This window comes from Camelina sativa, chromosome 7, assembly GCF_030686135.1.
Source record: "Camelina sativa cultivar CO46 ecotype springtype chromosome 7, ASM3068613v1".
Classification (NCBI taxonomy): Eukaryota; Viridiplantae; Streptophyta; class Magnoliopsida; order Brassicales; family Brassicaceae; genus Camelina; species Camelina sativa.
In genome coordinates, this window is record NC_141886.1 from 19,024,884 (window position 1) to 19,047,724 (window position 22,841).

A 22,841-nucleotide genomic window follows, 5' to 3' on the forward strand; every position below is an offset into this window, starting at 1 on the left:
TATTTTTTAATTTTTTTACTAGTCTTAAGTACATTAAATTAATTAGAAAAGAACTCTAAGGTTGGTAGCCCAAATTAGAGGAAGTAATGCCTCTCGGAATTTATTAAAAATAGAACAACTGAATCACATTGAAACTTTTCTCCGAGACATGTGCATCCCAAATGTCGAATAAAATTAGAATTTTTACCAAACATTGTATTGAAAATCTCAAACGACAGTTATTATGAAACAAAATTTAAAAAACAACAACTAAAACTAAACCGAAAGAGTAGTAATAGTAAAACATTATTTCGTTGGAAAAAAAAGGGTTTTGAAAGGGACTAGCGTGTAAACCGGACCATACTATTTGTCATGATACTTTAAAGCTGAACAAAGAGGATTTAGGACTTTCACTTGTCTCGCTAAAAAAAGTGTTTAGCAAACTCAAACAAATACACACGAATGTATCTTCTTCTTCTTTATGTTGTTGTTACAATAAGAGGCAAAACAAGACCAGGCAAGAAGTGGGGAGATAGTACATGCTTGTGAAAGGCCAAGTCATGGAAGGATAGTGACAGGTACATATAGACTTGGAATCTTTTTATCATGTGTCTATTAGTTGACCTTGAAAAAGGAATTTGAGAGAGAGTAGAGAGGTAAATCATGGAAAAATCTTTAGTGGGATATTGAGAGGGACTACTAGCGTGTAAAACCGGACCATACTATCTGCTATATCTGTTTGTCATGATACTTAAGCTGAACAAAATGTTTAGAAATGCTAGCGGGACTACTAGCGTGTAAAACCGGACCATACTATCTGCTATATCTGTTTGTCATGATTTAGGACTTTCACTTGTCTCCCTGAAACAAGTGTTTAGAAATGGACTCAAACAAATATACATGAATGTCATCGATCTAATATCAGAGAATGTATCTGAGGTCTTTCAAGTTCAGTAATAAAATGTGTTCTATTGTTTTTATGCAAATAATATTTACGATTCAACCACAGAGATTTACTCATAAACTAAAAGCTTGCGATCATACCTAAGACTAGGAGGAGATTAAATTTTCCTCTGAAATCCAGGAAGATTCGAAATGAGGCACTACGGAACATTGCAGAACAGGTCGAGGAGGTACTTCAAGAGCATCAAGGTTTCCTTCCAACATCTCTACAACCCTGTTCATCGCTGGGCGATCTGATGGCCAAGGCTGAATACACCACAAACCTACCAATGTCATCTTCTTTGCTATCTCGTTGTCTTCTTCGCTACTGATTCCATTCTCCATAAGCCCTCCATTGTCTCCCTTCTCAAGATCCTTATATATCCATTCAGGAAAGTACATTGAGCTTGTGCTAGATGAAGGGTCTTCATTTGGTGTTCTGTTCCTTGCTCCAATTATCTCAAGAACCAACATTCCATAGCTATAAACATCTAACTTGTGGGAGACTCTACCGTACACACTTGAAAACACTTCAGGTGCAATGTAACCTATCGTTCCTCTTGCTTCCAGCAGTGACAATATCGATTCTGTCCTCTCGCAGAGCTTAGCAAGGCCAAAGTCTGACACTTTCGGGGAATGATTGTCATCCAATAGTACATTTTGTGGTTTAATGTCGAAATGTACAATCCTTGTTCTGCAGCCATGATGTAAGTACTCTAAACCACGAGCAACGCCTAGCGCAATCCCGTACAGTTCGCTCCAATCTATATTTGATGACTTCTTGCTTGAGATGAAATTATCAAGAGACCCATTCTCCATAAATTCGTATATAATTGCTCTCTTGTAACCTTCAGAGCAGAATCCTAAAAGGGTTACTATGTTGACATGAGAAGTTTGACTCATGCTTGCAACTTCATTTATAAAGTCTTCACCATTGTTACCCTTTGAGTCTTTCAAGACCTTCACTGCAACCATACGACCATCAAAAAGGGTTCCTCGGTACACAGTTCCGAATCCTCCTCTCCCTACCTCTTCCGCGAACGAGTTTGTAATTCTCTTCACTTGTGCGTAGCTATACTGCTTAAGTGTAATAAGTGCCTTGACGTTCTGTTGACCCAGTGCTTGTGATGTTTTTCTCTTTCTCTTTCGGAGAATTTGGAGAAACAATGTTGTTAAGAACAGGAACAGAAGCAGAGTAACACCTACTCCTGAACCTGAAAGAAGAAAATGCAGAACATAAATCGTTTGGCTAAGAACTTTTTTAAAGAAGATCAAAAACGGTTATATATAAAGAATAGAAGAAGGATAATTAATCACCTATTTTCGCTTTAGAAGAGATTCCTGCATCTATTGAACGAGACCAAATGTTAGTTGGAACTCAATACACTACTCTGAATCCAAAGGTGTGTGGGACAGTGGTGGTTCTTATGGAAGAAAATTAGACTTGTACGTATATTTTAAAGAATAGGAGAAGATCAATCACCTGTTTTCGCTTTAGAAAATATTCCTGCATCAATGGAAAGGCACCAAAGGTCATTTCAGTTTTAGATGATATATTGCCAAAGTATGGTAGTTGATATCACTTAGACGGGGAGTATGCTTGCTAATGATATTTCTTACTTAAGGCTTAAAAAAGAGGGACTATGGTTGCATATGATATAGAATGAGGAAAAGACGAATCACCTATTTTCACTTACCAGTTGGTTGATGGAGTGGAATGCATTTAAATTCATATGGATTTTTTTTGTTGAAGCTACAGATTCCATGAGAGGATGAACATTTTTGACACGCCTTCTCATTGATCTTCACCTTCACCTCATATCCTTGTTTTAAAACCCTTTCCAAATTGGTCATATTCAACTCTTTATCTTTTGTGTCGAAACTCCTAGGAACGTTCACGGCGCAACTTGAAAGGCAGGTAAGATGGTGTTTAGGGTTTTCAGAAGATAATAAGATAGGACCTATCTCAGGGCATGTATAACTCGAGAGTTTATCAGTAGGAGAGAAGCAGAGGTAGAAAACGATTAGGTTTTTGTATGCTGGCGAAAGCTCAAAAGTTTCGGGAGGCAAGGATGCTTCCAAGTTAAAAGAGGAGCAAAAAGAGCTGAGAAGCTCTGCTCTGGCAATTTTAAGAGTGTTTAATTTTTGATTTAGATGAAAAACATAGTATTCTTCTTTTGAGATGAATAAAGAGGTGTTGTTGGTTTTGTCGCAGTGAAGCTCCAGCGATGGATGACCGCAATCTTTGTGACGATCACCTCCCCAGAAAGGGAAATCGGCGGTAATGTTCCCACACTGAAAAAGAGTCTCACACCTACTTGAAGTAGAAAGAAGAGGGCGAAATAAGGAGAAAATGAACAAGTAGATCAGGCAAGAAGTGGGGAGATAGTACATGATCCGTTTGATCTACGAACCGTGTCCCTTGTGTTGTGAGGAAACAAAGAGAGAGAGAGAGAGAGAGAGAGAGAGAGAGAGAGAGAGAGAGAGAGATAAATAATTGGAAAGAATCAGGGTTGTGAAGGACCAAGAAAAGATACAGAGAGACTTTGGAGTCTTTTATTATCACTATTTGTATTTATTAGTTGACTCAGAGAAACGAAACTGAGATATTAGAGATATTGGCCATTGTGTGTCGCTCTTTTTTCCCAAAGACTTTTCTTGGAATTTAAGTCTCTAGCGTGAATGAGATTATAAGAAAGCTACTCGTTGATAAATCGGGTCAGCTACTCGTTTATTAGACGCCAGAGCCGGATATCCAGCTCCGTATCCGTATCCATATCCGGAGGATCCTTAATTTTATTAACCAATTTTGTTTTTGCACCTATTTCCTTTCTTAATTCGTTTTTCCTAAAAGACAATGTACCTACAAGCTGTAAAACATATATGTTGTAGATGTAATAGTTATTGCCGTAGTTACATCTTACTAGCTCAATTTTTGTTGACAGTTAGTTAGAGAGATGAAAGAAGAATCTAATTTCTCATTAATTAGAATCAGAAACAATACAAGTCTATATATACTAAGTGTATTAAGCTAAGGGAAAATTAATACACCAACTCTATACTAATCATATATAAACTATACAATACAATATAAGATTATAGTGTTAACACCCCTTCCTCAAGTCTTTGAGCTGGAATCCGTGGATGGAAGGAAAAGACTTGAAACACACATCATGTCAAGAAGAGAGTGAAATGGACCAGCTTGCAGAGGTTTGGTAAGAATATCTGCAAGTTGGTTGCTTGTGGAAACGTGGAAGACTTGCTGAGTTCCTGCGATCACTCGATCTCGTGTACGGTGCAAGTCAATTTCCATATGCTTGATGCGCTCGTGAAAGACAGGGTTGTTGGCAATGTGAGTGGCCGATTTGTTATCACAATAGAGCGTCGGTGGTCCATGAAGTGGGATATGGAAAGCCTGCAATAGTTGTGTTAACCAAACCAACTCATCAGAAGCTAAAGCCATTCTCCTGTACTCTGATTCAGTACTGCTGCTACTGACGATCTTCTGCTTTTTAGACCTCCAAGTAATAAGAGAAGAGCCTAAGAAAGTACATAGCCCTTTGACTGATCGCCGACTGTCAAGACAAGTTCCCCAGTCTACATCAGAGAATGCAGTCAATCGAAGATCATCCTGAGCAGAGTAAAATAAACCTTGTCCCGGATTCCTCTTGAGATATTTAAGAACATGCTGAGCCGCGTGGAGATGTGCATCAGTAGGACAAGACAAATACTGGCTCAATTTGTTGACAGCGAAGGTGATATCAGGTCGGGTGATAGTCAAGTACAATAGACGTCCGATTAAAGCTCTGTAAGAACTGGCCTCGTCTGCAGAGAGAAGTACACCAATGTCCTTGAATAACGCCTTAGTAGGATCCATCGGTACATTCTTTGGCTTGCAGCCTAAATAACCTGTATCACTCAAGAGATTCAAGCAGTACTTACGCTGACTAACGGATATACCAGATGAGTTACGAGCTATCTCAAGCCCCAAAAAGAATCGTGCCGGTCCTAGATCCTTGATCTTGAAAGCCTTCGCAAGGATCTCTTTGATAGAAAGGACCTCTGCATCACTATTACTCACAATCATGATGTCATCAACATACACTAAAAGTGCTATAAAAGATGAATCAGTCATTTTGACAAATAAAGTATTCTCAGAAGGTGCCTGGGTGAATCCATTGTTCAAGAGAACAGAAGAGAAACACTTATACCATTGACGAGAGGCTTGTTTTAGGCCATATATGGATTTGTTCAAGCGGCAGAGAGGGTTTGGAGGTAAGACCCCAGAAGCCGGAGTATATCCAAGAGGTAGACTCATGTATATTTCTTCATCAAGTTCACTGTGTAAAAAAGCACTTGTGACATCCATTTGGCAAAGACTCCATCCTAGCTTAGCTGCCAAACCAAGAAGAAACTTCACACTACCCATCTTAGCAACTGGTGAAAAAGTTTCAAAGAAATCAACTCCCTCCTGTTGAGTAAAACCCTTGGCTACCAATCGAGCCTTATACCGCTCAACACTATCATTGGCATTGTATTTGATTGTATAGACCCATTTACAACCAACTACATTTTTACCTGGAGGTAGAGAAACAACCTCAAGCGTCCCACTCTCCTCCATATTATCTAGCTCCACATCCATAGCCTTCGTCCATTTCTTACATTTGATGGCTTGTTGAAAAGAGGTAGGTTCGGTGTCGAGAGAAAAAGAAAGGACAATAGACTGATAAGGAGATTTAAGCTGTTTATAGGAAAGAACTGAGGAAAGCGGATATGGAGTTTTATGTGTTTTAGGAAGAGGAATAGGTGATGTAAGATGAGAAAGGGCACAATGATAATCAGACAAATAGCACGGTACCTTAGCTGTGCATCGTGGTCTAGCATTGTTTAGAGGAACGACACCAGTGTTTGCTGCAACACTCTCTGTGGTAAACGGAACAACACTAGAGGGTGTATGCACATGTTCTGATGATGCATGAGACGTCATTGCAAGAGGGATGGGTAATGAATGCATCACATCATCAGGTAAATCAATCGAAACTGGTAAGATCTTGGAATTAAAAATCTCAGAAGGAAAAGATGCAGAGACATCATGAAAGTGGAAAATTGTTTCATGAAAAATGACATTATGAGATATGGAGATAGTATTGGTATCTAAATGCAACACTTTATAGCCTTTGTAACCAGACGCATACCCCAAGAAGACACACCTATCAGCACGAGGACTGAACTTATGACGATCTTTCATCAACGTAGAAACATAACACAAGCAACCAAAGGCTCGAAGAACAGTATACTCTGGTTTTCGCTTAGTAAGTAATTCGTAAGGCATAGCATGATGAAGCAGAGCAGATGGAGTTCTATTGATTAGAAAAACTGCAGTTAAAACACAATCACTCCAATATGCAAGTGGGACATTAGACTGAAAAAGTAAAGCTCTAGCCACATTTAGGAGATGCTGATGTTTTATTTCTACTATAGAGTTCTGTTGAGGCGTGTAAGCACAAGAAAACTGATGCAAGATGCCATTTTTCTTAATAATATCTGTAAATGCTAATTCAGGGGCATTGTTAGTTCGTATGACTTTGATTGTAGAGCTTTATTGAGTATGAACCATTTGTATAAAATCTTGAAAATTAGCAGAAACATCACTTTTATTTCTCAACATATACAACCAAGTAGCTCTAGTACAATCCATCGACTGATTCTGTTGAGAAAGGGCCCCAAACATCTAAATGAAGTAAATCAAATGGTAAAGCTGACAGTTTACTATTAGACACATATGACAATCGTTTTTGCTTAGCTAAATGACACACATGACAAGGAGATGTAGACTTTGTAGACTTGGAGACAGTACCCGGAATATGTTGTAACCTGTCAGCAGATGGATGTCCAAGGCGAGCATGCCAAAGATCACCATCAACCACCAAGGATCCAAAGAAATGAGACAAAGGAGAAGGTTGTGTGATGGAAGACGAAGCATGAGATGCAGTTGAATCAAGTTGCAATATGTAGAGATTATATAATAAGATGCCTCTACCAATCATCAAGCCCTGAATAAACTCCTGAATGAAACATGAGTTAGGAAAGAAATGTGCAGAACAATTGCTAGATTTTAACAAACTACTAACAAATATCAAGTTAAATTTAAAAGAAGGAACATGTAAAACATCATGTAAGATGAGAGAATGCGAGAGATGAATTGTGCTAGTGTGTGCAATATCAACTCTAGTGGCATTCGGTAAAGAGACTGTCACACCAGATACTGGTACCGTTTCACTGAACAATGCAATATCAGAACAAACATGCGTTGTGGCACCAGTGTCTATAATCCAAGAACCATGTGGAAGACTTGAATAAAGAGATGATAGGCATTGGTGTTGAAAAGTAAGGTGATCATGTTCATAACGAAGAGAAGAAGAAGGAAAAGGGATAGTACCAGCAGATGATTCAATAGCCATAGCACCATGTTCATAAATGGAAGAAACCTTGGCAAGAGCCTGATTTTCTGGAAGAGTCATGTGAGCTGAAAATTGCTGAATCAGAGTCTGCATCTGGTCTGAACTCATTTTACTAACATCCAGATTGATCGCATTCAAAGCCGGTGGAGGAACATAAGGCATCGTCGATGTGACATTGGCAACAGCATGAGTCCTCGGTTGTTGATATTGAGCTTGTGATGGACCTTGGTTCTGACTCTTAGATGGAAGACTCTGTGAATGTGGTCGTTGAGCATGATAACTGATATGTTACGGTTTTGACTCACTTTGACCCTGTTTATTTGATAGTTTTGTAGTTGTTTGAGTCCTTTTCAGGTTATAATAAGAGGCTAGGAAGCTAAAAGCAAGGATTGGAACAGCAGGAGCAATCGGAGCAGAAAGGAGTTGAATTGGAGCAGAAAAGCTGATTTTAGACCCAGGAGCACATGCTCCCGATTTCTGAGCACATGCTCCCAACTCTACGGATTCATGACGACACGTGGCAAGCATCTAGGCGCCGATTCCCTGCCTAATTCCCCTTATTTTAGGCAATCCTTTGTGAGAGAAAGAGGGAGGAGATCGATTTTTAATAGGGAGATTTGATTTGGATTCTTTCCTTATTTTTCTCTACTTGTATGCTATTTAACCTAGGGTTTTTAGGAGAAAAAGATAGACTCTTTTCTTTTGGGTTTTTGAGCGAAGTTTTGTGGGGGAGGAAGAGCGGCTACCTTGTTTATGATTCTCTGAACCCTTTTTATTTTTATGTCATTGAATTTCTCATCTTTTGCTATGATTCATTTCTCTATGTCTGAGTAGTTTTCTTTGCTAGATTAGGGGTTTCAAAAGGGGTTTCATGGGTTAGCAACAGAACACAAATAGGGCTTTATATAATCGATTGTCTTCACTATTGTTAGTCTTAATGCTTAGGTTGATTTGATCACCCAATCTATGATTTTAGGTTTATCTATTCATCAAAAGTGTAATAGGTTGCTAGAAAAGACATTAGTGGGCAAATTATCCTAGACCTGCGAAAGTTGATGTGTAGGTGATTTGTGAACTTATTATTCCTGTTCTTTAATGCTTGTCTGCGATTCTGGGCTCAAACGACAGTTTAGGGTTTATGGACCGCCGAGCATGTGCTCCGGATGTCTGAGCACGTGCTCCGCGTTTCCGCACAGAATCGATCAGATAGAGTTATTGATGCCACGACAGTGGATCAGTTTATATTTATGTTTGAGTTCTAGACTGGTACTTAATCTATGCCCTGAATAGTTGTTTGGTTGCTATCTCTGAAATTCCCAAGAATTACCCCTGTTCTAGAATCGATCGCTTAATTGTTACCAAAAACCAACCTTGAATTGTCTTAGCTTGAAATTGAACCAATAGAACCATAGAGTAAAACTTGGTCTTCGTGGGATTCGACCCCTAAGTACTACTTCTTTGCTGTGCACTTGCAGTAGGAAAATAGGGTTTAAAACTCTGTGTATCAAGTTTTTGGCGCCGTTGCCGGGGACCAAAATTTTACCTTTGATTTTCGGCGAAATTACTAGACTAAGACCTTACTGATTTGTCTTTCTCCTTCTTCTTTGCGTGTGTTTCAGGTGCATGTCAAGAAGATCTACAAGAAGAAACAACACCGAAGAACTAGTTGCTTTGTCAGTCGCAGAGCTCTCTTTGGCAGAAAGAAAAAACCGCAAGAACAGAAAGTTTCAATCCGTCAACATGGGTGACAACAGAAACAATGAGGATATGGCTGCCGAGTTGCAGCAACTTCGACAACAGTTGGGGCAGTTGCTCCGTGCTCAACACGAAAGAGCCGCGCCGCCGCAACCGTCCATTGGGGACAAGGACAACCCGCATGTGTCCTACACCAACCGAGCGGCAATTGTTCCTCCCACCAATCCGAACCAAGATTTTGAGATCAAGCCACAGATGATCTCTCTAGTGAAGCAGCACCTATTTCACGGTCTCCCAGTTGAGATTCCGATGGACCACATCGAGAATTTTGAGGAGATATGTAGCACCACTGGTTCAAATGGGATACCGCCAGGCTTCCTGAAGTGCAAGCTCTTTCCTTTCTCTCTTGCGGATAGAGCTTCACGTTGGCTGAAGTCATTGCCACCTGGGTCTCTGACATCATGGGAACAGTGTAGGTCTGCGTTTCTGGACCATTTCTACACCAAGGCTAAGACCGCTGCCCTCAGGAACAAGATTTCATCGTTCCAACAGCACACTGGAGAAGCCTTCTGCGAGGCTTGGGAGAGGTACAAAGAGTACCGTAGAGAGTGTCCGCACCATGGATTCAGTGATGAACAGATTCTAGGCATTTTTTATGATGGAGTTAACTGGGACTACAGAAACGTTCTCAACTCGGCCAGCAATGGGGATTTTATGACAAAGTCTAAGGAAGGAGCATATCAGTTGATTGAGAACCTAGCTGCAAGCTCCAGCAACAAGGCCCCTGAGTATGACAGGTCCGTGAAGGTCAACAGTGTTGATACGCAAAAGATTGATGAGTTGACAGCCAAGGTGAACCTTCTTCTGAAGGGGAGCCAGAAAACTGTCCATTTTGTCGATGAGACCGGAGACATGCCGCTAGCTCAGGAGATTTGTGATAGAGAGGATGAAACAATGGAGGTTAATTATGTGAGTGGGCAAGGTTTTGTGCAGAACAGGGGTTTCAACCCGAACTACATAAGCCATCCGAATTTGTCCTACAGAAGCACCAACGTGGAAAATCCTCAGGATCAGGTGTATCCGCAGCAAGGAGCTCAGAATCAGATGAGTTATCAGAAAACCTTCTCAAACAACTTCCAAGGCAAACAGTTTGTGCCCACTCAAAACCGTTTCCAAGGGGGGAACCAGCAGGCATATACAAGCGCTCAGCAAGCACTGCCTTTCACCAACCAGCAGTTGGGACCTTCATCTGCTAGCAGCTCTCAGGATGAGCTGAAAAACATGATGCAACAACTCTTGGTGAATCAACAAAAAGCTTCAGTGGAAATCAACGCTAAGGTCGATACCATGTACAATGACCTTAATGGGAAGTATGAGGCAGTAATGTCACATGTGAAGAAGCTTGATGTTCAGGTTGCACAGACTGCTGAAGCCGTGAAAAGAACTCCTGGGACTCTGCCCGGAAAAGGGGAAGCAAACCCGCGGAACGAGTATGTCTATGCGATTGAGCTAAGGGGAGAAAAGAAGTTACCCCCTAGAGAAGCACCATCCGCTAGGATTGACAAGGGCAAGGGTATTGCTGAAGAATACCTTCCTCAACATGCTGCTGAGACTCCACCGTTGAGTCAAAAAGAAGCCGAAGCATCCGGCGAGCATGTGCTCCCATCCAGCGAGCACGTGCTCCCGACTCCCGATCAGACCGTTCCTACTGAGGTACCTCCTGCACGCGTGTACACCCCTAGGGTTCCTTACCCTGTTCCTCCTAAGAAATCTCGCAAGGATTTGGAGGATGCAAAGTGCAAGGAGATGTTGAGAGAATTGACGGTAAAACTACCCCTAGCTGAAGCTGTTCAGATGATACCTGCTTTGAAGAGATATGTGAAAGGGTTGGTTTCTGGGAGAGTGTCAGAGGAAGAGAACGTGATGATGGTTTCAAGAGAGTGCAGTGTTGTGCTGCAAAACAAAGTGCTAAAGAAAAAAGATGATCCAGGGCGATTTGTCTTATCCGTGAGAATCGGTAAAACGATTTTTGCAAATTTCCTCTGTGATCTAGGTTCCAGTGTGAACCTTATGCCATATTCAGTGGCTAAAAGGCTGGGATACACGAAGTTCAAGTCTACACGGATTTCTTTAGTATTCGCGGATAGATCCACCAAGCGCCCCATAGGAGTGTTGGAGGATTTACATGTCCAGATAGGGGACACGCTTATACCAGCAGACTTTGTGGTTCTGGAACTTGAAGAAGAACCACGTGACCCCCTGATCTTAGGTAGATCATTCTTATGCACAGCTGGTGCGATTATAGATGTGCAAGGGGGAGCGATCGATCTCCAGCTGGGGGATATGATTGCAAGGTTTGAGATGAATAAGCTGCTCAAGAAACCTATGATAGATGGTCAGACTTTTGTGGTTGATGATGGTTCAGAGGTTGCACATGAGGTTACCGATGAAGTTCTCACTCTCGACCCGTTGGAGGTTGCCTTGACAAAGGCAGAAGGAATGTTGGAAGAAGACGCGGAGCACATGCTCACAGGACGCGAGCAACCCGATGCACATGCTCGGCGAACTGAGAAAAAAAGAAAAAAAGATGCGGAGCACATGCTCGCAGGACGCGAGCAACCCGATGCACATGCTCGGCAAACTAAAAACAAAAGAAGAAAAAGAGAAGAGCGATTGGGCCAGGTAAGTTTAATGAATTTCAGGCCCATGCCCACCAGGTCCAGACCGATTTCAGTGATTTTTGAGACTAGATTGCTTTATTATCCACCGCATCGGAGGCGCCACCTTGCCCGTTCGGAGAGCGAGAGCCCAGACAATTCCGACGCCTGATCACGGTTACACACACCATCATTGTTCTATCCGCCTTATTTTCTTTTCATTTTTGTTGCTATCTTTATTTTTCTTCTTGTCTAGGTCTCTCTTTGGCTTATTTTCACACCGGAGACGGTGTGAAGTAAGTCCGGGGTCCGGGGGAGGGTCACCTATGACCCTTGTTTTCTTCATTTTTCTTTTTATTGAGTCAGTTTATCATGTGAGTCGAACCAAAACTTGTGGGAATTAGGACCGAAATCTGTGATGTTTTTAACCATTTGTGAGTTTGACCGTTTCCTAGTGACCATTGTTGCAGAACTAAGAGTACAGAGACGAGCTAATACCTCTTCACATTCGGACCCTTCTCCTGGCCAGAAAAGCTTCATCCCATTAAGGTTTCACCGGAAAGACTTAGACTCTACTTTATTGGAACCTAACCGGATTTAAATTCTTCTCGTTTTGGGTATTAGGATAGGGAACGTGTCACATATTCAGGACTTCTTATTCATTTTGCCAATCTTGCTGATCCTGAATAGCTACTCATTTTAAGTTAGTACCCACCCCGAGCCTAACCTCCTTTCAAACCACTTGCACCTGTATTTTTGTTTTCTCATTCTGTGCAGCTATGTGCAAAACGGTCGGGGAGAGCAGGACTGACACAATCTCTAACTCGCTCTTGCTGGAGAACCAAAGAGGAAAGAGCCGGACGGACAGAGCACGTGCGCCAACCCCGCGAGCACCTGCTCCGAAATTATATACATCCGAGTCCGCGAGTTGTTTTGAGCAGAGAGAGAGCCTAGGATACGGTCCGCATGCTCTAGGGGCAATATTAGAAGAAGATCCCCCATCATCCTTCATATCATCTAAAAAAAAAAAAAAAAAAAAACAAAAAAAAAAAAAAAAAAAAAAAAACGTTTAAGGATGATGGAAAGGGACCAGAGCTAGTGTTACACACCCCCGAGCATGCGTTGTAACCTGAGGAGAAAAGAGAGGCTGAGTTTGAGAAGATAAGAAGAGGAGAGCGATTAGAGGTTGTGGACATCAATAAGTCCACTCTCCCTTACCATTTTGTGCGATATCCTGCATCTCTTTCGAAGTAATGGTAACCCCTAAACACTCTATAGCTCCACCATTAAAACAACCTTTTATCTACCAAGCCTCGATTTCACTAGCTTAATGCCCGTAATGAGAAGCTCACGCCAATTTTAATTGAATGTAAAGAGTCTTTGTCTGGAAAGTGATCTTTTTCTGGGTTTGATTGCCAATTATGGTTCTGGTTTTGGAGATGTTTGCTGGAGAAGTTTTTGGTATAGCTTGTTCTAACACATGTGGTCTGCAGGTTATGGTCTACTCACGGTTTCTGAGATTTTTGCGAGTTCCCACCTTGGCTCTCTTGGCGCTTGGTTTGAGTTTGTTTGAGGACAAACAAAGATCTAAGTCCGGGGGAGTTGATATGTTACGGTTTTGACTCACTTTGACCCTGTTTATTCGATAGTTTTGTAGTTGTTTGAGTCCTTTTCAGGTTATAATAAGAGGCTAGAAAGCTAAAAGCAAGGATTGGAACAGCAGGAGCAATCGGAGCAGAAAGGAGTTGAATTGGAGCAGAAAAGCTGATTTTAGACCCAGGAGCACATGCTCCCGATTTCCGAGCACATGCTCCCAACTCTACGGATTCATGACGACACGTGGCAAGCATCTAGGCGCCGATTCCCTGCCTAATTCCCCTTATTTTAGGCGATCCTTTGTGAGAGAAAGAGGGAGGAGATCGATTTTTAATAGGGAGATTTGATTTGGATTCTTTCCTTATTTTTCTCTACTTGTATGCTATTTAACCTAGGGTTTTTAGGAGAAAAAGATAGACTCTTTTCTTTTGGGTTTTTGAGCGACGTTTTGTGGGGGAGGAAGAGCGGCTACCTTGTTTATGATTCTCTGAACCCTTTTTATTTTTATGTCATTGAATTTCTCATCTTTTGCTATGATTCATTTCTCTATGTCTGAGTAGTTTTCTTTGCTAGATTAGGGGTTTCAAAAGGGGTTTCATGGGTTAGCAACAGAACACAAATAGGGCTTTATATAATCGATTGTCTTCACTATTGTTAGTCTTAATGCTTAGGTTGATTTGATCACCCAATCTATGATTTTAGGTTTATCTATTCATCAAAAGTGTAATAGGTTGCTAGAAAAGACATTAGTGGGCAAATTATCCTAGACCTGCGAAAGTTGATGTGTAGGTGATTTGTGAACTTATCATTCCTGTTCTTTAATGCTTGTCTGCGATTCTGGGCTCAAACGACAGTTTAGGGTTTATGGACCGCCGAGCATGTGCTCCGGATGTCTGAGCACGTGCTCCGCGTTTCCGCACAGAATCTATCAGATAGAGTTATTGATGCCACGACAGTGGATCAGTTTATATTTATGTTTGAGTTCTAGACTGGTACTTAATCTATGCCCTGAATAGTTGTTTGGTTGCTATCTCTGAAATTCCCAAGAATTACCCCTGATCTAGTGTTTTGTTTATTGCCTTTTTATACCGTTTTAATCGCTTAATTGTTACCAAAAACCAACCTTGAATTGTCTTAGCTTGAAATTGAACCAATAGAACCATAGAGTAAAACTTGGTCTTCGTGGGATTCGACCCCTAAGTACTACTTCTTTGCTGTGCACTTGCAGTAGGAAAATAGGGTTTAAAACTCTGTGTATCAATAACCAGAAGAGATACTCTTGAAACCAGGAATGTATCCATGTGGATAACCATGAAGTTTGAAGCACTTCTGAACAACATGTCCTGACATGCCACAATAGAGAGGTCGAGATTGCCTTGGGCGATAGGAGTTCTGAACTGCATAAGCCACATGATCAGGTGGTCCAGCATAAGTAGAAACATTAGAAACATTTGTAGTAGGAGGACCAGAAGTTTGAAAAACAACACCATCAGTCCGAGTAGGCTTAGCAATGTTCTGTTGCCTCTCATCTTCAGTCACCATGTGAAAAGCATTCTCAATCGATGGCATGGGCTTTATCATCAAATTATGACGACGAGTGGCTTCATACGAGTCATTTAGTCCCATCAAAAATTTTGTCACCCGACTCCTTTGTTGCAACTTCTCCCATAACAAAGCAGCACTACACTCACACTTGCCACAAGTACAAATAGAAGTTCTACATAGTTCTTAAGCTCCTCCCAAAGAGTTACCAATTCAGTGTAATAAGCAGTCACATCCATTGCTCCTTGATGAAGTGAGCTCAGCTTCTGCTCTATTTCATAAACTCTCGGAGCATCATCCTGTTTAAACCTCGAAATAATATCTTTCCAAATCCCTTCAGCAGTTGGAATAAACAAAAGACTCTGGCCTATTTTCTTGGACACAGAATTCATCAACCAAGTAGATACCATATCATTGCAACGACTCCAAGAACCATAGTCACGGTGATCAGATGATGGTTTAGAGATCGTACCGTCAATAAATTCCAATTTGTTCCTGACATTTAGAGCCATTCACATGGACCTTCGCCATGAGTTAAACTTTGCACCTGTAGTCAATCTATCCGAGACTAAAACTAATCCAGCATGATCAGTGCCATGAAGGAAGTAAGGATTATTATATTGATCAGGTTGTTGAGCCGAATCGGATACTGAATTCGTCATAACCAAGAATACGATACCAAAAGCAAATCGGAAAACACCAATCTCTCAAACAGAGAAAATTGCAACAAGAACACTTACGAGAGCAACGACGAGGATAACAAACACCGCAATCGCCATTAAGAGATGTACAACGAAGAGAGAAGCAATTTGATTAAACGTCGCACTCATCGCGAAGCAATTTTGTGAAATCGAGCTGGATTTGAGCTCCAAAAAAGAAAAGAAAGAGAAACCCAAAGAGAAGAAGATGATCGAATGAGAAATCAAAAGAGAAATCGAAAGATCGGATGATGAATCAATCGAATTCAATGAAGCGGAAGAAGATTCTCTCACTAACGTTCTTGCTCTGATACCATGTTGACAGTTAGAGAGAGAGATGAAAGAAGAATCTAATTTCTCGTTAATTGGAATCAGAAACAATACAAGTCTATATATACTAAGTGTATTAAGCTAAGGGAAACTTAATACACCAACTCTATACTAATCATATATAAACTATACAATATAAGATTATAGTGTTAACAATTTTTCTCTTTCAAAAGTTAGTATTCTCTGTCAGGAGAATATAAACTTTGTCTACAGTGCTAAATTTTGCGGTTTATTGTTACTCGTACAAATAGGTAAGAGGAGATGCAAAAGGAAGAAAAGTAAAAAAGCAAAAAATAAATAATTAGGAGCCTTTAATAAAACTTTAGATTTATCATTTTGATGCATAATTTTCATTTTGTTTGTTTTGATGTTGTGCATGAAGTTGGTGATCTTAGTACACTCTCTCTGGTTAATATATAAGGGATAACATGGTTTAAATATAAGAATATTACATTGAAAATCATATTAAAAGCACTCTAGTAATGTCGTAGATGTAAAACATATGTTGTAGATGTAACCGTTATTGTCGTAGTTACAACTTACTAGCTCAATTTTTCTCATTCTAAATTAGTATTCTGTGTCAGAAGAATATCAATTTCTCTACAGTGCTAAATTTTGTGGTTTATTGTTACTCTTACAAATAGGTAAGAGTAGATGCAGAAGGAACAAAAGTAAAAAAGCAAAAAAAATAATTAGGAGCCTTTATTAAAACTTTAGATTTATCATTTTGATGCATAAGTTTCATTTTGTTTGTTTTGATGTTGTGCATAAAGTTGGTGATCTTAGTACACTCTCTCTGGTTAATATATAAGGGATAACGTGGTTTAAATATAAGAATAGTACATTGAAAATCATGTTAAAAACACTCTCATTATGTAGATGGTATATTAAATTGATGAATGCATTTTGCTGCTTTCATATCCCGATGTATCCTCCGAAAGCGTAGAAGATTCTTCAAAAGGCGCTGATGGAATTTGAAAGACAGGCCTAGGAGGGACTTCAATAGCATCTACGTTTCCTTCCATCATCTCTACAACTCTGTTCATCGCTGGGCGATCTGATGGAGAACATTGAATACACCACAAACCCACCAATGTCATCTTCTTGATCATCTCCTCATCTTTGCAGTTAATTCCATTTTCGATAGACCTTCCAGTGTCTCCCTTCTCAAGATCCTTGTATACCCATTCAGGAAAGTACATTGAGCTTGTGTTCGATGCAGAGTTTTGAGAAGGTCTTTCTTTATTCCATGTTGCTCCTATCATCTCAAGGACCAACATTCCGTAGCTATACACGTCTGACTTGTGGGAAGCTCTACCGTACATTTTTGAAAACAGTTCAGGTGCAATATAACCTATTGTACCTCTTGTGTCTAGCAATGACAAGATGCTCTCTTTCTTCTCACAAAGCTTAGCAAGGCCAAAGTCTGAAACTTTGGGACAAAGATTGTCGTCTAGTAGTACATTTTGTGGTTTAATATCAAAATGTACAATCCTTGTTTTGCAGCCATGGTGCAAGTACTCTAAACCACGTGCAACTCCAAGCGCAATTCTTGAAAGTGTTGTACAATCTATATCCATTGAGGTCTTGTCTGAGAGGAACTTATCAAGACACCCATTTTCCAGAAATTCATAAATAATTGCTCTCTAGGAACCTTGAGAGCAGAATCCTAGTGGAGTAACAATGTTGACATGAGAAGTTTGACTCATGCTTGCAACTTCATTGATGAAGTCTTCACCATTATCACCCTTTATTTCTTTCAAGACCTTCACTGCAACAAAACGTCCATCACAAAGGGTTCCTTTATAGACAACTCCAAATCTGCCGCTCCCAATCTGTTCCGCGAATGAATTTGTAATTCTCTTCACTTGTGCGTAACTATACTGCTTCAGTGGAATCAGTGCATTGAGTCTTGGTTGTGGAAGTGTCTTGAGGTTTTGTTGACTAAGACCATGCGATGTTCTTCTCTTTCGGAGAATTAGTAGAACCAACGTTAAAACCAGGACCATGAACAGAATAACACCTACTCCTGAACCTATTGTAAGAAGAAAAAAAATAATCATCTCTACAAGATAAAAAAATTTCAGAATTTACTCAGGTATACTTTAGCAATAAGGTCAGGTTAAGCACCTATTATTTTTGCCCCAGCTCCATGAGCGATTCCTGCATCAATGGAACGGCACCAAATGAACTCATTACCTAAGTGGTGGTTCATAAAAAAAAAAAAACATTAGGAAACTATAAGCAAGAAATGTTACCTTTTTTTCTTGAACCGCAAGTACCATTACGTGGTTCATCTACACAATAGCAGATGAATCCACTTGAGGTCTTATTATATCCACAAGCACCCCCAGAACCTATGCACATCTGACATTCTTGGTTAAGACCAAGCTCAAAACCATCTTCAAGAGCGTTTTTTAGTTTAACTGTAGTCGGACTTGTCTGTAGTGTGTCGAGGGAAGGTCCAGATGCGGGAATACTAACGTTTCTTTCGCAAAATCTCCTGAAGTCGTTTAAAGATGAACTGATCCCTTGAAGTAGAGGAGACGAGAGGTTTCTCGTCACATAGTAATTTCTTTTGAGAGTAGTCTTATCAATCGGACAACCAAGCATGCCACCATAAGTATAAACCACCCGTGAAACGTCACAACCGTAAAAAATTGTTATCAAATCGGTGTTGGGAGCAAATGAAAGGATGTTTTCCACGAAGGGAACATTTAAAAGAGCAGAGGGACAAAGATCGTTGATAAGATCGGATCTGGCTAGTCTTATGGTACCAGAGACATTTTTAGCGTCCAAGATTCTGAACGTTACAGAGGAGAAACTAACCTCTGCAAATCTTGCGCTACACTCGAGCTTGAACTCGGGATGGCCGCACTCTTCTCTGCCAGGAATCCAGAATGGGTACAAGAGACCGTTCTGATTACCGCATTTAATCGGTTGACTGCAGTGTCTGTAAAGATCATTAGATGAGAAAACACAAGATGGGATAACAAAGAGCATCAATATGATCCTAAGGGATATAGATTTTGTTGGGGATAAAAACAGATTGATCATTGTGCTGCAAGTGAAAAAAAAGAAAGAAAGAAAATGAAGCGTCTTGGTGAAGGTCTTATGTATTGTTAGAAAGAAAGATAGAGATAAGAAGCCAGTGGAATTGTGGAAACGAAACAATATAGCTCACGAAGGAGAAGGACAAGTCAAGGAAGGCTAGTGAGTCACTATTACTGATTTAGTGACAAACAAAAATACACGAAAAGGTAGATTATAATGTAATACTAGGTACTAACCTGCGGAAAACCGCCGCTGAACTTTTTTTTTGATGAAAATTTGTAATAATTTATTTTATTATTATGTTATTTATTAATTTTTAAAATCTAAGCTGTTAAACGGAACTGATATAGATTTTATCTATTAGTTTTTTAATAAAAATTTTAACTTGTCCTGGTAAAAAATGTTGATAAAATTTGTAGTTGTAGATTTTATTCGATTAGATTTTTAAAATCTTAGCTGTTAATTTTTTAATAATATTTTTTTTATATTCAAGTACAAATTAGTTTAGATTGGAATAGATTCTATTTACTTTTGTAGATTTAATTTAATTTGGTCTGTTAATGATTTTTTTTGTTTATTAATAATTAATAAAGATTAATTAATTAACTATGTTTTTCTAATGGCATATGAATGTAATTTTTTTATATATTTTAAGGTTAGTTTCATATTTGTACTTCCCAATTAATATAGTAGGATATTAATTTCGTTAACAATATACAATAATATACATATTTAGTTAAATAGAAAAACGATTATATATACCATTTTCTAATCTAATTTTTTTTTGTTTCTTCTAATAATCATGTTTTGTGTAATATTTAATATTTTATTAATTTCGAATTATTGTTTGAACAGATAGCAAATACAAGTGAATTAATTATGTGCTTAAGAATTATCTCAGAAAGATATCCAAAACATGGGATTAAATCTTGTGTGGAAGTGACAGAGACTTGTTGGTCAACTTTCTCCTAATTTTTTTTTTCTCTGCATACATTAAAAATATGTCTTTTTCGTATCGACAATGGAAGAATTATAAGACTGGAAAAGTCAACATTGTAGATATTTTATTATCAAAGACTAAATTATTTCCTTGTTATTTTTGACATAAAAATGTTTTTTAGTTATAATGTATTAAGATCAAGTGAATAAATTTAAAATCCAATTTATTTTATTAGTATGATCAAACAAATTATGAGAGTTGAAAATTGTATTGTGAAACTTTCACTAATTATATTAGTATTTAAAATTTTATTATTGATAATATGATATATGGTATAGTCAAGGAAGGCTAGTGAGTCACTATTACTGATTTAGTGACAAACAAAAATACACGAATAGGTAGATTATAATATAATACTAGGTACTAACCTACGGAAAACCGCCGCTGAACTTTTTTTTTGATGAAAATTTGTAATAATTTATTTTATGATTATGTTATTTATTAATTTTTAAAATCTAAGCTGTTAAACGGAGTATAATTTGTCCCAATATCAACAACAAAAACCTAGTGAACCCAAACCTAGAACCGTAAGGGCTCTGATACCAAGCTGAAACGACCTGACCCATTTTTTTTTTTTTAATTAATAAATAATAAATATATAAATATAATATAATAAAAAAACATCTAAGCTAGTGGTTTCATACCCACTAGCCACCTAACCACGATCACACCAAAAGCGAAAATAATAAAACCAATAAACCAATAACCAATATCAAATAAACCGTAATAATTCCAAAACCATAAACTAAAGATCCAATCAACATAAACCAAAAACCAGCAATCCTAAACAACATTCTAGGACTCAACTCTAGCAATCTAACAAAAGCCAGACAACAACCAAGCGAGCCAATATAACATCCTCATCTTCATTGCCATGATCCCACGATCACACTTTGCCTCTACCTGCACCACAAACACAATGAGATGCGTGAGTATTACCAGAAATACCCAGTGAGACGATCCTCCCATCTACGAGCTATACACACAAGCAAATCAAGAGTACAACTCCAAATAAAATATAACAAACCAACTATTAAACATAACAACCAATAACACTTTCACCACACCTACACATCATCACACAAAACAAGTCTTACAACACAATCGCTTAGATAAGCTCTTGGTCACGCACTCGCCTTAACAAGTGATTCACAAAAATAATAACAACCAGATGAGAGGCTCTCCAATATCCAAGAACAACTAAACTCGCTCCTACAAGCAATCACACCAATAAACAAACATTGAAAACAAACTGCCAGAAAAATCAGAAAAGAACAACATCACAAGTGAAACTACGAAATCAAAAAGAACCGTTAACTTTCTATTCCCTTCAGTGAAAAGCAAGGTCGACACGTCCTGAAGCTCCCCACAAAATTTCAGAACAATCAGATCTCAGGTGAAACCGCAATCGATCCCGAAACACCCGCTGGTCTCAATCCGCGACTGAGACAAAACGCCCCACTAAACTGCCAATAAATCCTAGAATATTAACCCAAATTCACTTCTGTAAAACGGAGAATGTACGAAAATATCTTAGCTACAACCCTACCAAAACTCAGTACATTTCGAAACGTTTTGAGTAATCGGATCTTCCTTCTCCCAAACCCTGACAGTTATGTTTCTCTCGTTACTCTAAAGAAAAAATTCCATCTCTTTCTCTTCCTCCGTTACACTAAACAAGTAAGAGTTCTCTCCCTCTCCCTCTCATAACAATGTCGACAATAGCAAAAACAGGAGAGGAGGCGTGACTTTGAGAAAGAGATTAGGGATTTTTGGTTTAATTAGATTAAACCAGGATTTAATTAAACCAAAATTAATTAAAATCCACTCTTTTGGTTTACTCAACATATCTCAAATTCTATTCCCGGAAAACGGATGTTACAACTACAACGTACCAAAGCAAGAAATATAGGAATAATTAAAGAAAAAAATAAGCAAAACATAGCATGCAATTCCCATAATGAAGAAACTAACTTATAATCTATTTTGAGCAAAAGAAATAAATCATTACTAATGCATTAACATAGTATAGGTAAACTACAAAAAATAACAACCAATATAAATTCGTTCATGCGTGGATATAAACTCTTGAGAAACCTAAAAAGACACAAGCTGTACCCATCAATTATTTGGAACAATAAGCATACTAGTCATTTCCAATTTGACAATTTCATATTAAGATTATCTTAACATTAGTATAAGACAAATTTCTTTCTTTAGAAAGTTCAGTCCTCTGTTATCTTCAGCATTATAATCTATATTCTAAAGCCAAGTCTCATTGGTGATTTCTTGAAAAGAGTATTCTCTGAATATGCTTGATCTTCAAGTTCTCCTTTCTCTATAGTTGACCTTCATCTTCCACATTTTTTTTCACTACAAAAAAAACATCAGAATGTGAGAGATATTATAAAGGAGCAGTTACTAAAGCAAGAGAAGACGAAAAGGGTCGAAGTATCAGTTACTACGAAAATCAAGCAAAGAAAGACGTAGAGGGTCAGTCAAGTAACATAAAGAAAGATGGACATGTGGCACTCTCTCCATTGCTGATGTGGCAGAAAGATGGAGAGAGTTGGCCAACTTTCATAATATAGATTTTGTTGTATTTTTTTGTATGTTGTTTGTAATTTTTTCTTGATTTGTTTTTGAACTTGTTAGTATGCGGACTAATTGTAATAATTAATTATAGTTTAAGATAAATAATATTGAGCATTTAAAAGTTTTGTAAAAATAGGAATTTAGTATTATGATTTTACTCAAATTTTATTGTATACTTTATGCATTCTAATATTTATAAGGTAATCACTTAAATGACATCCTCTTAGCAAAAACACAAGATGATGAATTTTTTTTCTTGTATCTTCTTTTAGTGAAAATTTATTTTACTTTA

At 38.6% G+C, this 22,841-nt stretch overlaps 3 protein-coding genes, 1 non-coding gene and 1 pseudogene across 6 annotated transcripts; all 5 read right to left on the minus strand.

Annotated features, from left to right (window-relative positions):
* Window positions 1–366: 366 nt before the first annotated feature.
* Window positions 367–3,440, minus strand: LOC147941430 (LEAF RUST 10 DISEASE-RESISTANCE LOCUS RECEPTOR-LIKE PROTEIN KINASE-like 2.4). Of its 2 annotated transcripts, XM_087459154.1 has the most exons (5): window positions 2,619–3,440; window positions 2,405–2,428; window positions 2,239–2,268; window positions 1,024–2,135; window positions 367–840 (listed from the first exon to the last, which is right to left on the minus strand). In XM_087459154.1, the coding sequence occupies exons 1-4, from the start codon at window positions 3,313–3,315 to the stop codon at window positions 1,030–1,032; spliced, it is 1,857 nt and encodes a 618-aa protein (XP_087315280.1). In that variant the 5' UTR covers window positions 3,316–3,440; the 3' UTR covers window positions 367–840; window positions 1,024–1,029. The 2 variants fall into 2 exon arrangements, with proteins under 2 accessions (XP_087315280.1, XP_087315279.1); XM_087459153.1 differs by lacking the exon at window positions 367–840 and having other exon boundaries at window positions 875–2,135.
* Window positions 3,441–9,596: 6,156 nt separating this feature from the next.
* Window positions 9,597–9,703, minus strand: LOC147941431 (small nucleolar RNA R71). The gene has a single exon (XR_015562978.1). It is a non-coding gene; the product is annotated as a small nucleolar RNA R71 (small nucleolar RNA).
* Window positions 9,704–14,587: 4,884 nt separating this feature from the next.
* On the minus strand, window positions 14,588–15,384 carry LOC147941432 (uncharacterized). The gene is made up of 2 exons (XM_087458513.1): window positions 15,082–15,384; window positions 14,588–15,022 (listed from the first exon to the last, which is right to left on the minus strand). Exons 1-2 carry the CDS (start codon window positions 15,382–15,384, stop codon window positions 14,588–14,590), a joined length of 738 nt encoding a protein of 245 aa, XP_087314639.1.
* Window positions 15,385–16,700: 1,316 nt separating this feature from the next.
* Window positions 16,701–17,480, minus strand: LOC147941434 (LEAF RUST 10 DISEASE-RESISTANCE LOCUS RECEPTOR-LIKE PROTEIN KINASE-like 2.5 pseudogene; annotated as a pseudogene). The gene has a single exon (XR_015562107.1). The product of XR_015562107.1 is annotated as an LEAF RUST 10 DISEASE-RESISTANCE LOCUS RECEPTOR-LIKE PROTEIN KINASE-like 2.5 pseudogene (transcript).
* On the minus strand, window positions 16,701–19,102 carry LOC147941433 (LEAF RUST 10 DISEASE-RESISTANCE LOCUS RECEPTOR-LIKE PROTEIN KINASE-like 2.5). Its single transcript, XM_087458842.1, has 3 exons — window positions 18,159–19,102; window positions 18,031–18,063; window positions 16,701–17,935 (listed from the first exon to the last, which is right to left on the minus strand). The coding sequence occupies exons 1-3, from the start codon at window positions 18,955–18,957 to the stop codon at window positions 17,547–17,549; spliced, it is 1,221 nt and encodes a 406-aa protein (XP_087314968.1). The 5' UTR covers window positions 18,958–19,102; the 3' UTR covers window positions 16,701–17,546.
* Between the last annotated feature and the right edge of the window lie 3,739 nt (window positions 19,103–22,841).